General features: G+C 42.9%; 1 protein-coding gene across 1 annotated transcript in view; it reads left to right on the forward strand.

The window, feature by feature from the left end:
* Positions 1-8,074: 8,074 nt before the first annotated feature.
* The window catches only part of MYO3B (myosin IIIB), a 444,395-nt gene continuing 431,186 nt past the window's right edge, over positions 8,075-21,283 (forward strand). Inside the window, 3 exon segments of the mRNA XM_070360748.1 lie at positions 8,075-8,103; positions 11,470-11,653; positions 12,595-12,729. Coding sequence (XP_070216849.1) covers positions 8,075-8,103; positions 11,470-11,653; positions 12,595-12,729 — 348 coding nt within the window.

Below are 21,283 nucleotides of genomic sequence, written 5' to 3' on the forward strand. Positions count from 1 at the left end.
CCAAAGAAATCCCAGGGCTGATCTCCATCAGAATGGACTGGTTGGATCTCCTTGCAGTCCAAGGGACTCTCAAGAGTCTTCTCCAACACCACAGTTCAAAAGCATCAATTCTTCGGTGCTCAGCCTTCTTCACAGTCCAACTCTCACATCCATGCATGACCACAGGAAAAACCATAGCCTTGACTAGACAAACCTTTGTTGGCAAAGTAATGTCTCTGCTTTTGAATATGCTATCTAGGTTGGTCATAACTTTCCTTCCAAGGAGTAAGCGTCTTTTAATTTTATGGCTGCAGTCACCATCTGCAGTGATTTTGGAGCCCAAAAAAATAAAGTCTGACACTGTTTCCACTGTTTCCCCATCTATTTCCCATGAAGTGATGGGAAGTGCATAAATGATAAATTTTATAATCACTTGGGCTAATCCAATGGGCTTCTTAGGTGGCTCAGTGGTAAAGAATTACACCTGCTAATGCAAGAGACACAGGAGACGTGGGTTTGATCTCTGAGTCGGGAAGATCCCCTAGAGGAGGAAATGGCACCCCACTCCAGTATTCTTGCCTGGACAACCCCATGAACAGAGGAGCAAAGAGTTGGACACGATTTAGTGACTGAGCACACACGGGCTAATCTATGACCTATTGTTGATGTACAGGCACCTTGAAACCCCAAGTCTAATTTTTTATTAATCTACAGAGGTGATGGGCAAAAGCACAAGGCAAGAGCAGTAGGACATGGAAGAAATGGCCCCACTTCACAGTGAGGATATTTAGTGCTCTCTTCAGCCCTGGAAGAATTGAGCTCATCTATTTGCTTTTGACCCCTTGTGGTCTATCAGCTCATAGGGCCTCTGAAAAGACACAGGTGAATGAGTAGGGAATTTATCAGGAGGACCGTTTTTCTTTGGACTAGTTTGTTTCCTTCTTTTTCACTAAACACATCAGTTTTAAGGGCACCATGTGAAATTTGTTTTGTGGATTCCTTTTATTGCCAAAGCCAAGACTCACCTTGGACTATCCTTCATTTTCCCTCTAGGCCTTTCACCGGCTGCTTAGGGGCCACCCACCCAGCTAGGTAGTGACTCTGCATTTAGCCTTGGGCAGATTCAGCTTCAGGCCATTGGGCAGTCCTCTTTCAGAGACCAGAGGAAAAAGATCACAGATCTTTTTGGTGATGAGCCTTTTTATTTCAGTGTCTGTGTGTTGGTGTTCTTTCTCTCTTCCTCCTTCAGGAAAAAAGAACAGGAGTTGGACGGGCAGAAGAAGGTCACTTGCCTTCTTCTGCCTATTGATTTTCCTGTGCCATTCAGCGGTTCATTAGTTTCTCGTAACTACAGTTCTGCATTTAGTGGCAGTTTGGGCTGGGACATCAGCCACTGTGGGGGACTGACTGTGCCTCGGTCACCTAGAGGTAGACAGAAAGGTGACTTTTGGACAATACGAGCGTGGGTGCTTTAGAATCAGAGTGTTTTATTGTTGATCTTATATTGGTGGTTTACTATTTCTTAATGACTCCAGTGCTAGCCCACATGAGACTTTGAGACTTAAAAAAATTAATTTATTTTTGTTGAAATATGGATTTATAATGTTGTGTTAGTTGCAGGTATACAGTGAAGTGATTCAGTTATACATAAACATATATCTATTCTTTTTCAGATACTTTTCCCATATAGGTTATTACAGAATATTGAGCATAGTACCCTATGCTATATAGTAGGTTTTTTTGGTTATCTATTTTATGTGTATAGTGTGTATATGTTAATCCCAAACTCCTGAATTTATCCCTCCCTCCTTTTTGCCTTTGGTAACCATAATTTTTTTTTTTTCTTTGTCTGTGGGTCTGTTTCTATTTTGTATGTAAGTTGATCTGCATCATTTTTTTAGATTCCACATATAAATGATATCATATGATATTTGTTTTTCTCTGTCTGGCTTATTTCACGTAGTATGATTATCTCTAGGTGCATCCATGCTGCAAATGGCATTATTTCATTTTTTATGGCTGAGTAATATTCCATTGTATAAATATACCACATTTTCTTCATTCATTCATCTGTCAATGGATATTTAGGTTGCTTCCATGTCTTGGCTATTGTAAATAGTACTGTAATGAATATGGAGTGCCTGTATCTTTTCAAATTATGGTTTTCCTCTGTCCAGGAGTGGGGTTACTGGATCATATGGTAATTCCACTTTTTTGTTTTTTTAAGGAACCGCCATACTGTTTTCCATAACAGCTACACCAGTTTTTCAATCTCACCAATAGTGTAGGAGAGTTTCTTTTTCTTCACCCACTCTCCAGCATTTCTTATTTGTAGACTTTTTGACGATGGCCATTCTGACCAGTGTGAGGTGATACCTCACTGTAGTTTTGCTTTGCATTCCCCTAATAATTAGTTGCGTTGAGAATCTTGTCATGTACCTTTTGGCCATCTGTATGTCTTCTTTGGAGAAATGTTTATTTAGATCTTCTGCCCATGTTTGATTGGGTTATTTGTTTTTTTTTTTAATTGAGTTACATGACTGTTTGTATATTTTGGAGATTAATCCCTTGTCAGTTGCATCATTTGCAAATATTCTCCCCCACTCTGTAGGTTGTCTTTTCATTTTGTTTATGATTTTCTTTGCTGTGCAAAAGTTTTTAAAGTTTAATTAGGTCCCAATTATTGATTTTTGTTTTCATTTCCATTATTCTAGGAGATGGATCCAAAAGAATATTGTGATTTATGTCATATAGTGTTTTACTTATGTTCTCCTCTAGGAGTTTTATAATATCTGGTCTAACATTTAGGTCTTTAACACGTTTTGAGTTTATTTTTTGTGTATGGTGTTAGTGAGTTGCCATTTCTTTACCGAGGGGATCTTCCTGACCCAGGGATTGAACCAGCATCTCTTATGTCTCCTGCAGTGGCAGGAGACTTCTTTACCACTAAGCACCAAATGGGAAGCCCCTGTGGTGTTAGAGAATATTCTAACTTCATTCTTTTACATGTAGCAGTCAGGAGACACTTTTATAGAATATCATCCACTATGAGGAAGTGATTCAGGGAGAGGTAGGATTGACCTGGTGTATGAATATCAGAATGTATGCTGACGTACATTAATTACACAGAAGTTTTAAAACTTTTTATAATCTCCAAAATAGGGAATTGAAAAACATACAAATACAAACAGAACATGATTATGAGCCCTCATGTACGCAGCTTCAATAATAATCTCCCATGGCCAATCTGTGTCATGTACGCCCTGTATTTTTTCCACTCATATTTTTCCAGACAGCTTATTGTTGTACCTGTAAATATTTCAGGATGTATTGATAAGAGTAAAGGACTAAAATTACAGCCACAAATATAGTTATCATAACTCAAATAATTAGCAATATGTCTTTAATATCATCAAATAACTAGTCGGTGTCCTAATAATCTCATAACTGCTATTTTTTTTGAGTTTTTTTTTTGTGAATCCAGTTTATTTTATATTTGGTATGTATCATAAGTCATAATCACCTTTTCATCCTGAGGTTTTCCCTTTCAGTTTATTTATTTTCATTTGCAGTTTGTTTTTTGAAGAAGTTGGGTCATTTGTCTTGGAGCGTTTCTTACCTAGTCTGGATTTTGCTTATTGTACACCCACGGGGTTGTCTAGCCCTGACCTGTGTTATTCCTGTAAATTGGTAATCTAGAAGTCTGATCAGATTCAGCTTTAATTTTTTTGGCAACACTCTTTCTTAGGGTGTTCTTCCATCAGGATGCCTGACTTTCCTTTGTGATTGCTAAAAATGTGTGGAATTTAAATCTCTATGGTGAAATGTTTGCTGCAACCTAAGCTTGGAATATGTTGGCTTATTTTTTAAAGTGTCCTCTGCTGATAATTGTAACCAGAACTCCTCAGGAAGTCTTTAGACATTCAGTCCTGCTAAGATAAAGCAGCAGATGTGCTACTACTTTACAGCCACATGGGAACTCCTCACTGCAGTGTGACGTGTAACCTGGGCAAGGTGCCCCTCTCTTGCGGTAGAAGGTCCTGGAGCCGAGCTGTTCTCTGGTGGGGCAAGACCTGCCCCTGCTCTTAGTTGCAAACAGAGGTCGTGTTCAGTCCATTTGTACTTATCAACAGAAAGTATATTATTGACAGCCTGCTTTCCCAACTGCTGCAACGAGGCACGGCCTATGACTCTAGGAGATTGCCTTCTAAACACAAAACAAAACAAAGACTATTATTCTTAACTTCTAAGGGATTCTGTTACCACAAAGATAAAGTCTCTTTTTTCTTTCTATTGAAGCATAGTTGGTTTACAATGTTGTCTTGGTTTCTGGAGTACAGCAAAGTGACTTAGTTATATATACATATAAATATTTATGTGAGTTCTTTTCAGATTTTTTTTCATTATAGGTTATTACAAGATACTGAATATAGTTCCCTGTGAGATACAGTAGGACCTTGTTGTTTAAAGTGAAGTCTCTCAGTTGTGTCCGACTCTTTGCGATTCCATGGACTGTCACCTACCAGGCTCCTCAGGCAACAGTCCATGGAGTTTTTCAAGCAAGAGTACTGGAGTGGGTAGCCATTTCCTTCTCCAGGGGAATCTTCCTGACCCAGGGATTGAACCTGGGTCTCCTGAATTGCAGGCAGATGCTTCACCATCTGAGCCACAGGGAAGCCCCGTTGTTCAAAGTCTCTTATTAAATATCTGTCTGCTTTTCTATCTATCTATCTGGTGGCTTAAGTAATGAGAAGTTGGATATATCCTAGATATTTTGTTAATTGTGATGTGTGGGCAAAGGTAGGGAAACATTCCTTTAATACCTAGGCTACGCTTATGTACTAGATGGAGATTTCTTTCGTAAGTGATGTCCTCCTTGCCTTGCTGATAGCTTTTCCCCATAGTGGAAGGGTCTGGATGCCGCAGGAAGAGAGGGGACAGCAAATCTTGCTCTGAGAGAGTAGTGACTTTGATCAGAAATCTGTTTGTGGTATCAACTTCCATAGTATTACTACATAAAATAATCAAAGAGTATTCACCAAGTCTTCACTCTAGAACAGCCACACTCCAGACATGTCCAGGTCCATAAGAAATATGAATTGGGGTGTAAACTGAATGAACCCGTCTCATGCTGAAAAATGCCATCACTCACATCTTCCCAGGTAGATTTGTCCTTCTATTTGTTTTGCATTGAGAGCAACCCATGTAACTTGAGACTTCAAGTCTCCTGAGTGAAGTGAAAGTCTTCAGTCGTGTCCAACTCTTTGCAACCCCATGACCTACACAGTCCATGGAATTCTCCAGGCCAGAATACTGGAGTGCATAGGTGTTCCCTTCTCCAGGGGATCTTTCCAGCCCAGGGATCGAACCCAGGTCTCCAGCATTGCAGGCAGATTCTTTACCAGCTGAGCCACCAGGGAAGTCCAAGAATACTGGAGTGTGTAGCCTATCGCTTCTCCAGGGGATCTTCCTGACCCAGGAATTGAACTGGGGTCTCCTACATTGCAGGCAGATTCTTTACCAGCTGAGTTCCCAGGGAAGCCAAATCTCCTGAGGTCACTCTTTAATTCTGTGTTTGAATAAAATGATGGAGACCTCATGGTGGGGACTCAGGAAACTGCAGTCCCACGTTCATCCCTCTTACTCCAAACTGCTCCTGACCCTTCTTTGGTCACTCCTGGCTAATTACGTGAGGCTCTGGGCACAGACATAGGCAGAAGCACCATCTACCCACCAAGGTTAACATTCTGGCCAGGAGCAGCTTTTCAGCTGTCTGTGGGGCTGCCTCCCCGAGCAGATTATCACCACCTTTATGGGGCTGTATAAGCAGCCACTGTTTGGGCTGGCTGTTTAATCAATCATCAGAGAGTTTATAGAGTCGGGTATTGATTTTAAAGAGAGCAGACTGGCAAGCCTATTAATGTGTGCCTGTTCTGCCGCACCTTTATTTAACCTTGTCTGTGAACGAATGTCCAGGTCAACATGATGGGCGTGGCAGTGGAACCTGGGGAGTCTGCCTCCCGCTCACCCATTACTGGTGTTGACTGTAGATGATCCCCTCTGGTGAGTTTTTCTTGTTTTGCAGAGTGCAGAGAGCGCTGTCTATTAGGTCTGTGACGCGTTTGGCCTCCATGTGGGAAGCATCTCCCTCACAGAACTGTTCAGTATTTGGTGCAGTTGGTCCGAGAGAACCATTGCTAATCAGAGGATTCCCTTAATTCTATTATGTAGGCTTAGGAAAGCCTGGATTCCCATTCCTGTACTACCCCGACACAGTCCTGTCACCAACCTGGACTTCAGTTTCATCTGTAAATTAGTGTGTGTGTGTGTGTGTGTGTGCGCGCGTGCGCGAACGCTTAGTTGCTCAGTCAAGTCTGACTCTTTGCAACCCCGTGGACTGTAGCCTGCCAGGTTCCTCTGTCCATCAAATTTTCCAGGCAAGAATACTGGAGTGAGTTGCCATTTCCTCTTCCAAGGGATCTTTCCAGCCCAGGGATTGAACCCAGGTCTCCTGCATTGCAGGCAGATTCTTTACCAACTGAACCACCAGGGAAACCCATTAGTTAGCTAGGTAGGACTCCTATACCAAAGTACCACAGACCGGGTGGCTTAAACAACAGAAATTTATTTCTTCAAAGTTTGGGAGACTAGTAGTCAAACTAAGATGTCAGCAAAGTTGGTTCCTTCTGAGGGCTTTCTCCATGGCTTGAGGATAACCATCTTCCCTCTGTTACAGAGTCTTCCTTCCGTGTGTCTGTGCCCTAATCTCTTTTTTAAAGGACACTGGTCATATGGATTAACTTCCTCCCACCCCTACGCCCCATAACCTCATTTTACCTTGATTACCTCTTTAAAGGCTCTATCTCCAAATACATTCTGAGGTACTGGAGATTAGGACTTCACCATATATGAATTGGGGCAGGCTTCCCTGGTGGCTCAGACAGTAAATAATCCATCTGCAATGCAGGAGACCCAGGTTTGATCTCTGGGTTGGGAAGATCCTCTGAGAAGGAAATGGCAACTCACATCAGTATTCTTGCCTGGGAAATCTCATGAACAGAGGAGCCTGGTGGTCTACAGTCCGTGGGGTTGCAAAGAGTCGGACACGACTGAGACTAACACACACACACTAACACACACACACACAGTCATATGAATTGGGGTGTGGGGAAGTTGCAATTTAACCATAGCAGGGGATGAGATGGTGGTGGTGGAGGCTACTTAATCAGGGATTTTCTAATAGTGCTCAGAGAAGGTCCCAGAGTCTAAGGTGACAGACTGTCCTGGTTTGCCTAGTTCTGAGGTTTCCCGGGCTACAGGACTCTCAGTGCTGAACCCAGCAGCTGCAAGCAGACCAGGGCACTGGTGCCCCTTCTGGTCCCCCATGGGAGGCACAGTGCAGGCACCCGTTCCCCAGCCTCGCTCAGCCAGAAGGACACCGCTTCTCTCAGCTTATCCATCAGCATCCTAAGTAAGATTTAATTTAACAAAAGGGTGTCATGGCCCCAAATCATTAGGAAACCACTTGATTCGAGGGCTTCCAGGGTCCTTTCCCACTGCCACGGGCTATGATTTCATTTCACTTGCGCACACCGAATTCTTGCCATTTGTTGGAAACTGATAACTGATTGCTACTGCTGCTGCTAAGTCGCCTCAGTCGTGTCCGACTCTGTGCGACCCCATAGATGGCAGCCCACCAGGATCCCCCATCCCTGGGATTCTCCAGGCAAGAATACTGGAGTGGGTTGCCATTTTGGAGCAGAGCAAATTTGGTTCTCATTTGGTTTGTGGCTGAGGGTAAAATAGAACAGAGCAAGAAGCTGTGCTGCCTCTGCTGAGGCAGAACATGGTGCTGAGCCTTTGTGACGGCGACTGTCACTGGTCGGCAGTCACCACGTTCACTTCATTCTGTCTTCATCCTCTTAGACTCATAGGCACAATGTGGAGTGGGTGGCAGAAGCAGCCCCACCATGCCAGTGAGGAAACTGAGGCCCAGAGAGATGCGTTGCTAGGCAGATCTTGGGGCTGGGCAGGGCAGGGCCTGGATCGTGCAGGCATTTTGGCTCAGCACCTCTGTCAGTGGCGCTGAGCCCAGATGCAAGTGGAGAAACAGGGCCTGTCCTGGTGAGTATAAAGTAATCCTACCCACATCGATGGCCCAGATTCTTCTCTCCAGGAAACACATCTCATTACCCTCCCCATCCCCACTTGTCTGGCCTTAATCAACATCCCCAGTTGATCCCGCCTTTCGCTTTTGTAAAAGCTGAGCTGAAGAGCCGTTCCCAAGGTGTTCAGAGGTTTTGAGGATCTTGCAATAAAGGACAGTGAATTACATAGTGACAAAATTGTTCACTTGCTAATTCTTTTTCATGTCTTCTGATGAGATTAAGGGGAAAGTTTGTGCTAGTCTTTAACTCTACCCCATCACTCCATGATCTCCTTCTTTTCCCCAAAAGAACAGGGGCAGCAGTCCCTGACTGTGCTTGAACAACTGTTGCTTTTAGTATAATCATCTTTTCACAGTTAATTTTGATATATGGCAAATGATTTAGGGTAGGGATATGAAGTGCTTTTAAAAGATATATATGGGACTTCCCAGTGATTAAGACTCCAGACTTCCATTGCCAGGGGTGTGGGTTTGATCCCTGATCGAGGAACTAAGATCCTACATGCCATGTTGTTATTGTTGTTCAGTCACTCAGTCATGTCCAACTCTTTGTGACACCATGGACTGCAGCACACCAGGCTTCCCTGGAGTTTGCACAAGCTCATGTCCATTGAATTGGTGATGCCATCCAACCATCTCATCCTCTGTTGTCCCCTTCTCCTCCTGCCTTCAATCTTTCCCAGCATCAGGGTCTTTTCCATTGAGTCAGCTTTTCTCATCAGGTGGCCAAAGTATTGGAGCTTCGGCTTTAGCATCAGTCCTTCCAATGAATATTCAGGGTTGATTTCCTTTAGGATTGACTGGTTTGATCTTCCTGCTGTCCAAGGGACTCTCAAGAGTCTTTTCCAACATCACAGTTCAAAAGCATCAATTCCTTGATGCTCAGCCTTCTTTATGGTCCAACTCTCACATCCGTACACGCCTACTGGAAAAACCATAGCTTTGACTACATGGCTCTTTGTTGGCAAAGTGATCTCTCTTCTTTCTAGCATGTCTAGGTTTGTCATAGTTTTTCTTCCAAGGAGCAATCATCTTTTAATTTCATGGCTGCAGTTACCGCCCACTATGATTTTGGAGCCCAAGAAATAAAAATCTGTCACTGTTTCCTTTGTTTCCTCATCTGTTTGCCATGAAGTGATGGGATGAGATGCCATGGTATTAGTTTTTTGAATGTTGAGTTTTAAGCCAGCTTTTTCCTGTTCCTCTTTCACTTTCATCAAGAGGCTCTTTAGTTCCTCTTCATTCTTTGCCATTAGGGTGGTGTTATCTGTATATCTGAGGTTGTTGATATTTCTCCCAGCAGTCTGTGGCAACAGAAAAATTAAAAAAAAAAAAAAAAGACATTTATTTATGTAAAAAAGCAAGTCATTTAAATTAGTAGCTAATAGCACAGGTAACATACATATATGGCAAGAATTGTGAAACATGTGCTGAGAAAGGTGGATTTTGGGAAACACTGGCCAAGGGGAAAGCTTAGAGTTCATTAGAATCTTGAAACCAGAAGATGAAAATCAGGAGTTGTTTGACCACCTGACCTCTTAGGGTCATTGTCTCAGCCCAGGATGAGCCTGGCCTGGGCTCTCAAGGTGCTGGTTGGAGACCCCTTCAGAGCATGAAATTTCTGCCAGGTGGACTCTGGAAAGACAGATTCCCTCCCAGTATCAATACCACAGATATTGGGATTTTGTTTGGTTTTGGCAGTGGTTTTCAATATCTTTGAAATGCCCCCATCAGAAAGGGTAAGGATGAAAAATGAATTTTTGTTCCAAGTCAAAAGGCTGTGTCTTGAGTGAATGCAGTCTGGAAATAATTAGAAGTGGAAATTGGATTGCCCAGCATGAGGCAGAAGGGCTCACTCCAGGTGGACACCTGGGGACTGGATGCTGTGGTTGTTCCTGTTGGAGTCTAATGGCCCCTTTCCTGAGATTAGAAACAACCTGGGGTTGAGACCCCTCTTCTAGCCTTGGAGTAACTATACTTGAAGGAGCTTTTTCATGGGACCAGTCTAGGGTGACTTTGTTTGCCTGCCAAGCTTGCTGCTGGTACTTTAAAGTACTTAAATTTTACAGGGCCAAGTCCTTGTTAAATAGAATACTGCTAAGGTGGGGTGAGCTTGCAGCTTCTGATTAGCCATTCAGTGTGATTCCCACAGTAGGCTGTTGCTGTGTGGATGGGGTCTGGCTTGGCTAATCCTTGCAGGACCTAAGACCTGGATGACAATGGATACTGTGCACTGACTGATGCTATTACCAGATCCAATTTAGGTTCTCTTATCTGCTCACACCAAAGCCAATCCACCAACAGCGGGGTGTGGTGAAAGAAAGTTCAATGTTTTCTGCAGGACATCAACCAAAGAGAATAGACGGCCGAAGTCTGAAGACCTGAACTCCCTGATGGCTTTGGGGAAGGACTTTTAAAGGCAGTGTGAGGGAGGGTGTGTGATCGACTTGTGCACAAGCATCTTGGATTGGTTGGGATCAAGGTGAAGCTGCAAGCATCATCAGCTTTCTAGTTTCAACCAGTCTAGAATCTCTGTTCTTATGGTCAGCAGTTTTCATCTGGTTGCGGTCTTCTTCTGTAGAAACAATTCAGAAATGTGTGTCAGGCTTTTATCTGTATCTTTCAGCGAACTGGGAGTTTAGTGTTTCTGCTATGTGGCAAATTTATAGTCTAAGTTGTTACCAGTTTCTTGGCCCAATAGCTATTCTTTGTTTCTACATCCTCACATTTCCTAATCATTAATGCTTGAGCCAGCCTTTCGAGACTCAAGGGAGTCCTGGGAGATTTAACATAAGCTTTCTGAAAGGACAGGGACATAGGGGTTTGTACAGGCACCAGATCCTTCTTCCTAACAGAGACTTTGCACACAGAGGCTGGGTGCTAGTTTCTAGTGACCATCAGAGAGACCTGGTCAAGGTTACATAATTTAGCTATAAAGATCTCAGACCTGAGACTTTCAGATTTTTTCCTGGCATCAGCAGCCACTACTAGCAACCTAGAATGAGGTTGTCTGGTCATGACTGGACATCCTCTTTGGCCCTTTTACTCCCTCCTTGTGTGTGGATATAATCTCCCCTTTTAGGATTGTGTTTTTGAAGATGTTCCAGAGCCATGCTGCCCACCGTCTATCTACTACCCGCATTTCTTAAAGAGGCTTCAAATCTCTTAAAAAAAAAAAAGTCTTCTTAAAATACAAGGGGACAGTTAAAAAAAGGAAAGTACCACAAGATTGCTGGTTAAGAAATAAAAATATTCTTGTTTCAAAAGCCCACTGACACTAATCCTGTGATCTGTTGCTCATAACAAGCTTTTCTTCCCACCAGGAGACATCTGTATGGATTGTTTCATTACAACGCCACGATGCTTGGACTTGAATCGCTTCCAGATCCCACAGATACCTGGGAAATTATAGAGACCATAGGTAAAGGCACCTATGGCAAGGTCTACAAGGTGACTAATAAGAGAGATGGGAGCCTGGCCGCAGTAAAAATTCTAGATCCAATCAGTGTAAGTACCCACAATATAGGGTTTCATGCACACTGAGTTTTCAACTTCCTTCTTGATTCTGGGGGTGATTTTCTAGAGATACTGAAACCTGGCATGATATCCCAAAATGAGTTATGACTCCCTGGCCCTCCTGAATGAAGTGACGTGAAGTGAAGTTGCTCAGTCGTGTCTGACTCTTTGCAACCCCAGGGACTGTAGCCTACCAGGATTCTCCGTTCATGGGATTTTCTAGGCAAGAATACTGGAATGGGTTGCCATTTCCTTCTCCAGGGAATCTTCCCAACCCAGGGATTGAACCTGGGTCTCCTGCATTATAGGCAGACACTTTACTGTCTGAGCCACCAGGGAAGTCCAGCCCATCTGAATGAAGGGACTTCATCTGGGGTCAAAAGTTCCTTTGCTTTTCTCTTTTGTCCATTTTACTATTGTTTTGGTTTTAGTCCCCAGGGCTCTTCAACAGTTATTCTCTTGTTAAGAGTGATGTTTTGGGTTTACACAGTCTGGTCTCTCTGTAAGTTACAAAGTGGCCCAGACTTGTGGTGTTCAGTCATCTTAGCCTGGCATCATAATTCAGAGCACTGAACACTGAGCTTACAATGCTGTCCACTGTTTAGTACAGTGAGGTTATAAGTGTTGTATCCTGGTTGGATCCCTTTGCACTACTTCTCTTTAATTGCTTTGAAAATTCAGACATTTTTAAATTTTAAAAAGATATTTATGATATTATTATTAAAGATATATAATGAAGACATTTTACTGATTAACAACTAGGAGGCTTTAGTTGGTATCTACATGTTCATTGTTTTCAGGATATGGTAATGATGACATAAAAAATGCAGACTAAATATGCTTTATTAAGGCGTTGCCTGATCATGGCATCAGTTCTGTACCCTACCTCACACATTATACTGAATTCAGCATGCATTTTTTCCCCTATATAGGATATGGATGAAGAGATTGAGGCAGAATACAACATTTTGCAGTTTCTCCCGAATCATCCCAATGTTGTAAAGTTTTACGGAATGTTTTACAAAGCGGATCACTGTGTGGGAGGACAGCTGTGGCTGGTCCTGGAGGTAAGAGGCTCCCGCTGGGTGACCATCGATTCAGACAGAGCAGGGGTGAGCAGACTCGTTATTGCCTAAATAGTATAAGATGCACATTTAGGGGAAATGATCTCTCCTGCATACACAGGTACCTTACCAGATGTGGTATTCTCTACATTCTTACAGGTAGGCTGTTGCTGAAAATGTGCATGTTTCTCTGCTTCTGAGGTTTTAACAATCTTTTTTTCTAATACAATGAATATAAAAATACAGTTGGAAAAGGTTATTTTCTACTCCAGGCTGGGAAAATTTCACAGAAAACATGTTCCAACTGATTGCAGCTCATTTTCAAAAGTTGTTAACCCAAGGTTTACTTGCTTGCCAAATTTGAATCAGCCCATTCATGGCCATTAATCCTCATCTCAGGTTGGATTTCCTGAAAATAAACTCTGACAGTTGTATATGGAAGGTTATTGGAGAGTTCCTCTTTTGGGGGCTAGACCTGGACGGAAGGTGGGATTGGACAAGAGAGATAGGAAACATCAGTGTAGGTGCAACAGAGGCCTCAGCCCATCCTCAGGGAGAAGAAGACCTGGGATGCTCTTATAGGGTCGTCCTGTATTTTATCTTTGCATCAACCAATCACTGGGTGCATGCCACCCTGGGTGGGCATGTGGCCTTGGGGGAGGAAGTTTCCTGTAGCTAGGCACAATTCCTGGTGAGAGTTGCCTCTGAGACTTGGGAGCAGGGAGCAGCTGATATTCCTGGCCACATCTGCTTTGAAGAGACAGTCTGAAGCCAGCATCACTGTATCCTCTATAGTCTTGCCCTTCTTTCTCCCTTGTTAATGAATGTGTGTAACTGGGTGCAAAAGAGTCCATTCCCTGCAAATACAGTTCGTCCGTGGGACTAAGATGGCAACAACGCAGTGACAGCATGTGAAGTCAGTATATTAGGACAGGTCTGTTGTATTGCCTCGTGCTCACGAGGCCCACCCTCATCTGTCCTAGACTCTACCCCTCTGAACCAGCGTCCGTGCCTGAGGTCACACGTGTGATCCAGGAGCGTGGGGACAGGTGTGAAAGCTTTAAGAGAGAAGCAACAAAGGGGAGGTCAGTCCTGGATTCACCGTCTGGGGTCTTTTGTTGAAAACCTCCCATCTGGCTCTGGGAGGGCCTGGTCATGAGACAATATATACTGGATGCCGTAGCAACCATGTATGAGAAATTCATTTGTTGTATTCAGATGGGATAATCTGCAAGGAACATTTCTGTCACACTAGTTGCGCTCTTCAGAATATAAAGATGTAAGGGATTTTGGTTTTTAGAAATCATCTTTTTCTGTTTAGTTGATTGGTTACGTCGCATAGCATGTTCTCATAGTATCATCTTTTGGATTTTATTATCCCCCACTGCTTCCCTGGGAATATTACAGATTTTATCCAGTGTACAAAGCTCTAGAATATTAATAACATTAATTTTTAAATGCTTATTCTCGTGCAATATGGAAAGTAATATTTCTAGGGTCTCTGAAATAATAATTTCTAGTGTCTCTAGGGTTATATTCTTCTTAAACTCTGTAAGACCTCAATGTTTTAAACTTGATTATCATTTAATAAGTACAGTGACCAAGAAGTCTTAGTTTCTTTTCATTTTACCCTGACTTAAAAAGATTCTGTATTCAGATATAGAAAACTGGGTTTTCTTCCAGGGGTTTTCCAGAGCCTGAAAAGGGACTGTCCCCCCCTCCATTTGACGAGTGGGTAGGTAGGCTGCTCAGACCTGCCACCACCTGGAGAATAAGTGCTCTTCCCCATGAGGAGTGACTGAATGTTAGCCCCTTAGGCACAGCTGAGGCAGCCGGAAGGGGCTGCACCTGGCCTTGAAAGATGAGAAGGAGCTCAGAACTGTGAACTGGATCTTGTGCAAATACTCCCCCGCGGACTGTCGCTTGCTTTTTCTGGGTGACTAAGCACAGATAATGAGGTTGCCCTGGCACACTGAATTATTCATGCCTTGGCAATACAGTATGCAGATATTATACCTTTTGCGGGTTCTGTTGGTCCATGCCCAGGCTGATGGCACAGGGAACCAGACATCCTCAGTCTTTTCTGTCTAGGAATGGGCCATCCATGCCAGGCTCCTGGGTTAGCTGTGTCCAGTGCCTCCAGTACGCTTATAGACACAGATTCCTGGACTCCTAGAGCTGGCAGGGACCTTGGTCTTCCTTCAGGTCACTCTCCTAGTGTTCACCTGAGGAATAGAGACCCAGAGAAGGAGTGGCATGCCTACCGTCCCATAACCAGTTATATGGCAGAACTAGAGAAGGATTGCACTTCGCTTTTCTCCCATTCTGTGTTGCTGCTGCCCATGATGCTGTCTGTCAGGTCCGGGAAATAGACTTTGGATCTCTGGTTGAAATGGCAGCAGTTCCTGATTACACACACACACACACACACACACACTCCGCTGGAAGATAATGACAGTCCACACAGAACCTTGACCATGCTGCGCCGCCTATAGCTTTTTAATGAGTGCTTTAGGAAACTTGCATAATAAAATTATGGTCTGTTTAATATTGCTCCCTTCATCCTGTATATTGAGATTAAATTTATATTGCCTTTGCTCTTTCCTTGCTGAATATGATGAAAGGAACCGTGAGAAGCTATTCCGCAGAGCAATTCTTGAGGATAGAAAAGTGTTATTAATAACCCTCCTAAATCACCACAACTCTGAAAACAAGAGCAAATAAAAATGTCATTTCTGAAATTAAGTACTAATTGTTACCAGAAAGCAAACCAAAGCTTTCCTCAGTGACAGACAACTACTATAGGAGAAAGATATGGAGACAAACATACATAATAATCTTTTGGATAATTTGTGAATAAGTTTTATCCTAGTTAATGTTAAATTCAGAAAATCTACAAGTTGTATTATCTCTCACCTAAATGAAACATAATAAGAAATTAGACCTTTAAGAAAAGCTCCATATTCAGACAAAATGCCTAGTATTTGCTAAGACATGAAATATATTTTTTTCTGTTTTCCTTTGGTATAAAACTTTCCACTGGTAAATACTATTTCTGCTCAAATAATATGTTCAACTTAAAAGAAATAGTTGAGCGTTTAGAGTGCTAGTGACAATGTAAACTAAAAAAATACTCCTTATATTTTAAAACCAAATGAAAGAATTATTTTAAACCTGTTTTTCCTCTCAAAGATCTATGTGTAAGTTCAGTATCTAAGCCAAAGTGGGGGGAAATGATACCTCTGTTCAGATTTTGCATTTATTTATTTAAGGCCCTAGAAAGTCCAGTCTAAGCCCCATTATATTGCAAGTTACCACCTTAAAGCATTTCCACCTATTGATATTGTGGCATGAGTCAAGGTTATCATGTTAATAAGTCAGGGTCATAGCGGAACCCTGATGGTCTGAACCATGTTTTGATTGGCCAGAGATGGTTAGAAAGCCCTGGAGGACAGAACACTGACTCCAATGACAGTTTCTGGCTGGATTCTAGAATGAGAGTCATTGGAGTGCCTGGGGGTCAGAAGGAAAGTACAGAACATTTGGGAGTGGAGAAGGCAAGAACTTGGAAATGCAGCTGAGTTGCACCCTATATTCATGTGCTATCTTTATTCAGCAAAAACAAGAGGGCCTAAGAAGCTGAAGTGTTGGAGTGATTCTGCCTACCCAACGAATCTACGATGTGCTCTGGAGAGAGGCTGAAATAGGAGGTGGGGGTCTTGGGGCCCTCCTGCCTCTCGTGGTGTGAGCATCTTCCTCCCAGCCCACCCTGACTGGAACTCCATGGTTTCAAGTGACATTGTTTTCATTCTTGTAGGGGCAAGACAGTGATTTCACTTTGTATCAGTAAAAAACACATGTCTCCCAATGCTGTGGAGGAAAACTATGTTGCTTGGCCTTCCTGAGAGGTGGACATTGTCTAACATGGTGCTCCCTAAGGCATCTTCAAGAGTAATTTTGATAATCCTCGCCTTTTGCTTTATGCCCTCTGTAGAACCTAACACCCTTGAAAGATCAAATCCACTGAACCAAAAAGCACTGAAAAGAAATTCCTCCTATTTCTGTCCTCTTAGGGCAAATCAACATGCCAGTACAGGATCTACTTGAAGGTTAGAGTTTCAACTAGAATAAAGGTCTGGTGATTGTGTTGCATGGGTCATTCTTTAATAATGTAGAGGAAAGTTGATGGCTTATGGAGCAAGGAATATTTTATTGCTTGAAATTACGACCATCTTAGCAAACGCACATACTGTGATTGAATCAATATTCAACGATGTTTTGGAAAATAGATGTGGAATGTAAATGATTTTTCTGTTTTTCTTGGTTTGGAGCGAAACGCTCATTAAATTCAACATGCATCCAGCTGCCACATTTCCTGAATGCTGAGGGCATAGGGAGGAACGCAGGGATGCAGACCTACCTCTGTATTTGAGTCTGATGGCTGGCAGCGTGGGCGGGAATAAAAGGCTGCAGGTGCCAACCCTCAGGGGTGGGTGAAGTAGGAAGCTTGGCTGCCTCCTTACAGCTTTAAGAGGATTATATTATTTGATGCATTTAAATATAGTTCCCTTGTCATGCTTTTAAAGTGTTCAGTCCATTTCACTGAATATTTACTCTGATTAGACAATTGTCAGTGTGTACCTGCTTTCCTTTTTTATATCCAAGTACCCTAAGTCCTTTCCCTGTAACCCACAGGCTGCCCTTTAAAACCTTGCTAGTGGGCTTATCAGCTTCACAGGACTGCTTCCTCTAAAGGTACCCTGAGCAGTTTAATTATATGTTTCTTTGAGCCACAAGAAATCAGACAGCTCTTAAACTCTGACATTTAGCGAACAAAAGGCACCAACTGAGTCAGATTCTATTGTTGTTCTTAAATCTACAGCTGAGTTTTGATCCTGCTGACAAAATGGCTGCTTTTAATCCATCCGTAGGTTCTAGAGCTATAAAGAAAGTTTGTAAGTTGGCTACCCATCTAAAATGCCACCAAATAGGCTCTTGTTCCAGAAATGGCCAGATTGAAAGTAGGGCAGGAGAGAGACTAAAATGAGGTTTCAGGGGAAAATTCCAGGGTTGAGTTAGCTTGGATCATCACCCAGTATTTAATTTAAATGTTCTCTGGGTAGAATTTTAATAGTGCACTTGCAATTCAATAAAGCGTGTGCCTCCCTGAGATGGAAGCCAGACTGAGAAGTGGTTCTAATGAAGGTGTGGCAGTGCTTTGCGTGTCTATTACTGCTTTGGCTTTAGAGGATCAAAGAACTTTATTGATATTCTCACAAGATCCCTAGACTCTGTCTCTTAACTTTCTCTATCCAACTGGTCAAAAATTAGTGTCAATGCTATCTTATAAAAGCACCACCCCCCAACACCCACTCTGTATCTGTCCCTGATTCTTTGTCCTCAGGACTCTTGACTTACTGACCTTGCTTCTCTTGATTGCTTCAATATCTCCTGACAGGTGTCTAGCTCCCTTTGTCTTCCTGTTCTGTCCACCCTCCAATCTGCTACCAAGGTCTTTCTAGAAATCTGAACAGACCTCCTGTCTAAAACCTGTTGCTAGCTTACCACTCCTATCCAATGGTATACTATGGTATCGTAATTCGTGTGCATTAAGTCCACACACTTTGGCAGGGCACGCCTGCATTCCCTGTTCCCCTTTCTACTTCTCCATCTCTCTGTGCTAGGTTCTGTCCCTTTGTCCCAACAGAGGCAGAGTACGTAGAATTCAGACACACAGACAGAGACACACACACGCACGTAGATGGACCGGCAAATAGAAACACTCCTACCCATTTCATTCTTTTGTGCTCCCTTCCTTGCACACGGTGTCCCTTTTCCAAGGACTCTCTTCTTCTTGTTCACCTGCCATAAGCTCGTTTGTCCTTCAGATTCATTGTATGTGTTACATCCTCCAGGAAGAGCAGACTGTTCCCTCTCTACCCTGGCATGGCAGAGGTCACCCTTCCCTCTTCAGTGCCACCATATCCCTGGGTATACTCCACTTCCACCTGCCACTCATTACTCACGTGTCCATTTCTGGTGTTGAGCTCTTTGAGTGCAGGGACAGTGTTCATGATTGAGTGACACAAACTGGACAGTTACAAATGACTGAGAACCAAAAGGTCACTTTCTTTTCAATAGCTAAACCTAACATTGTTCTTGAGCCCCCAGCCTGCCTAGAGGAAATAGTTGATTTGAACTCATCCTGTTAAACGTAGTCAGCTGAGTACTTCTTTGGAAAGGGACAAGTTTGGGGAATTTGTTTCCCATTTTCACAATCCAGCTCAAAGCTTAGTCACTTGGATAAGGACTTAGCTTTTAAATGGTTTTCTTTTTCCCTGTTCCTGTCCTTCTCTGGGGTGACATTTCAATCTGAATACAGCAGATGCTCATGGCATCTGATACGTATGGCAATGAGACCACACTCCAACCGTGTGATGACCCTGAGTCCTCCTACTGTCTGCCTTTGGTATCTCCCTGTGTCTTAGGTCCCTGATACTCCTTATCATGGGGTCTTCCCTGTCTCTCCTTTTCATTCAAACTGTAGCCTTGACCTTGTTGCCAGTGCAGCATCAAGTTCTAAATCTCTTGCAAGTCATGAGCAGGCTGTTGTTATTGTTCAGTCCCTAAGTCACGTTCGACTATTTGCAGCCCCATGAACTGCAGCACGCCAGGCTTCCCTGTCCTTCACTGTCTTTTGGAATTTGTTCAAACTCATGTCCATTGAGTCAGTGGTGCCATCCAAACATCTCATCCTCTGTTACTCCCTTCTCCTCTTGCCCTCAATCTTTCCCAACATCAGGATCTTTTGCAATGAGTAGGCTCTTCACATCAGGTGGCCAAGGTATTGGAGTTTCAGCATTAGTCCTCCTGATGAATATTCAGGGTTGATTTTCTTTAGGATTGACTGGTTTGGTCTCCTTGCTGTCCAAGGGACTCTCAAGAGTCTTCTCCAACACCACAGTTCAAAGGCATCGATTCTTTGGTGCTCAGCCTTTTTTATGGTCCAACTCTCACATCCATACATGACTACTGGAAAATCCATGGCTTTGACTATACTGACCTTTGTTGGCAAAGTAATGTCTCTGCTTTTTAATACACTGTCTAGGTTTGTCATTGCTTTTCTTCCAAGGAACAAACATATTTTAATTTCATGGCTGCAGTCACCATCCACAGTGATTTTGGAGCCCAAGAAAATGTCACGGTTTCCATTGTTTCCCCACCTATTTGCCATGACATGATGGGACCAGATGCCATGATCTTAGTTTTTTGAATGCTGAGTTTTAAGCCAGCTTTTTCACTCTCCTCTTTAACCTTTATCAAGAGGCTCTTAAATTCCTCTTCGCTTTCAGCCATTAAAGTGGTATCATCTGCATATCCGAAGTTGTTGATATTTCTCCCAGCAATCTTGATTCCAGCTTGTGCTTCATCCAGCCTGACATTCGCATGATGTATTCTGCATAGAAGTTAAATAAGCAGGTGACAATATACAGCCTTGATGTACTCCTTTCTCAATTTGGAACCAGTCCGTTGTTCCATGTCTGGTTCTAACTGTTGCTTCTTGTCCTGCATGCAGCCTTCTCAGGAGGCAGGTCAGGTGTAGGGACAGTTAGAATCCCAGGCTTGGTGGATCTTGTACAGCACGGACACTGCTTTGTTGGCATGAGGCTCCTGTGAGGAGGTCTCCCTGCACATTTCTGAATAAAAGAGGTTCATATGAAGTAGTTTCATCATCATTATTCCTTTATACAACTCCCACTTCCAAAAGGGAGCATCCCCACCCTAATCTTACTCTCTCAAGCTCTCCAAGCTCTATGCCATCAGCCTCGGAAGGACTTTTTTTTGTGGGTCCAAAACATCCCTTCTGTCATGTTCTGCATTCTTACATGATCATCATTTGACTCTATGTTCAGTTTTCCTGTTTTTGTTCCCTTGAAATGTAAAATCTAATTGGAGGAGTCCTGAGAAAATTGTTTTATGTTTACTGAAAGTTTAGCTTTTAAGATTCTTCTATGAATCATGACACTGAAAATGCATTCACTGTTCAAGAGAATATTAGATTGAACATTGAATGTTATGTGCCCTTCAGGGTTATGTTAAGACATAGTTGAAATAAAAAGAATGTGGAATCCTTTGGAAGAAATTATGCTGGTACTCAATATTATGGTCATGAGAAGTGTTGGTGTTGATTTAGCAAGTTACACCAAACATTGGTGGAGAGAGGATTCTGAGGACACTTATAAAATCCCAGACCACTATAGCCTTCAGTGCATTTCACTGTTCAGAATTCAGTGTTCAAGGATTCAGGAGGGAATCCTGTCTGAGAGATAGTGATTTATCATAGTTTTATTAAAGATTCCTAATTCTATACTGGGGCTTCCCAGGTGGCACTAGTGGTAAAGAAACTGCCTGCCACTGCAGAAGATGCAGGAGATGAGGTTTTGGTCCCTGGGTTGGGAAGATCACATAGAGGAGGCATGGCAACTGACTCCAGTGTTCTTGCCTTCAGAATCCCATGGACAGAGGAGCCTGGCGGGCTGCAGTCCATGGAGTCGTA

Source organism: Bos mutus, chromosome 2 (genome assembly GCF_027580195.1).
Source record: "Bos mutus isolate GX-2022 chromosome 2, NWIPB_WYAK_1.1, whole genome shotgun sequence".
NCBI lineage: Eukaryota > Metazoa > Chordata > Mammalia > Artiodactyla > Bovidae > Bos > Bos mutus.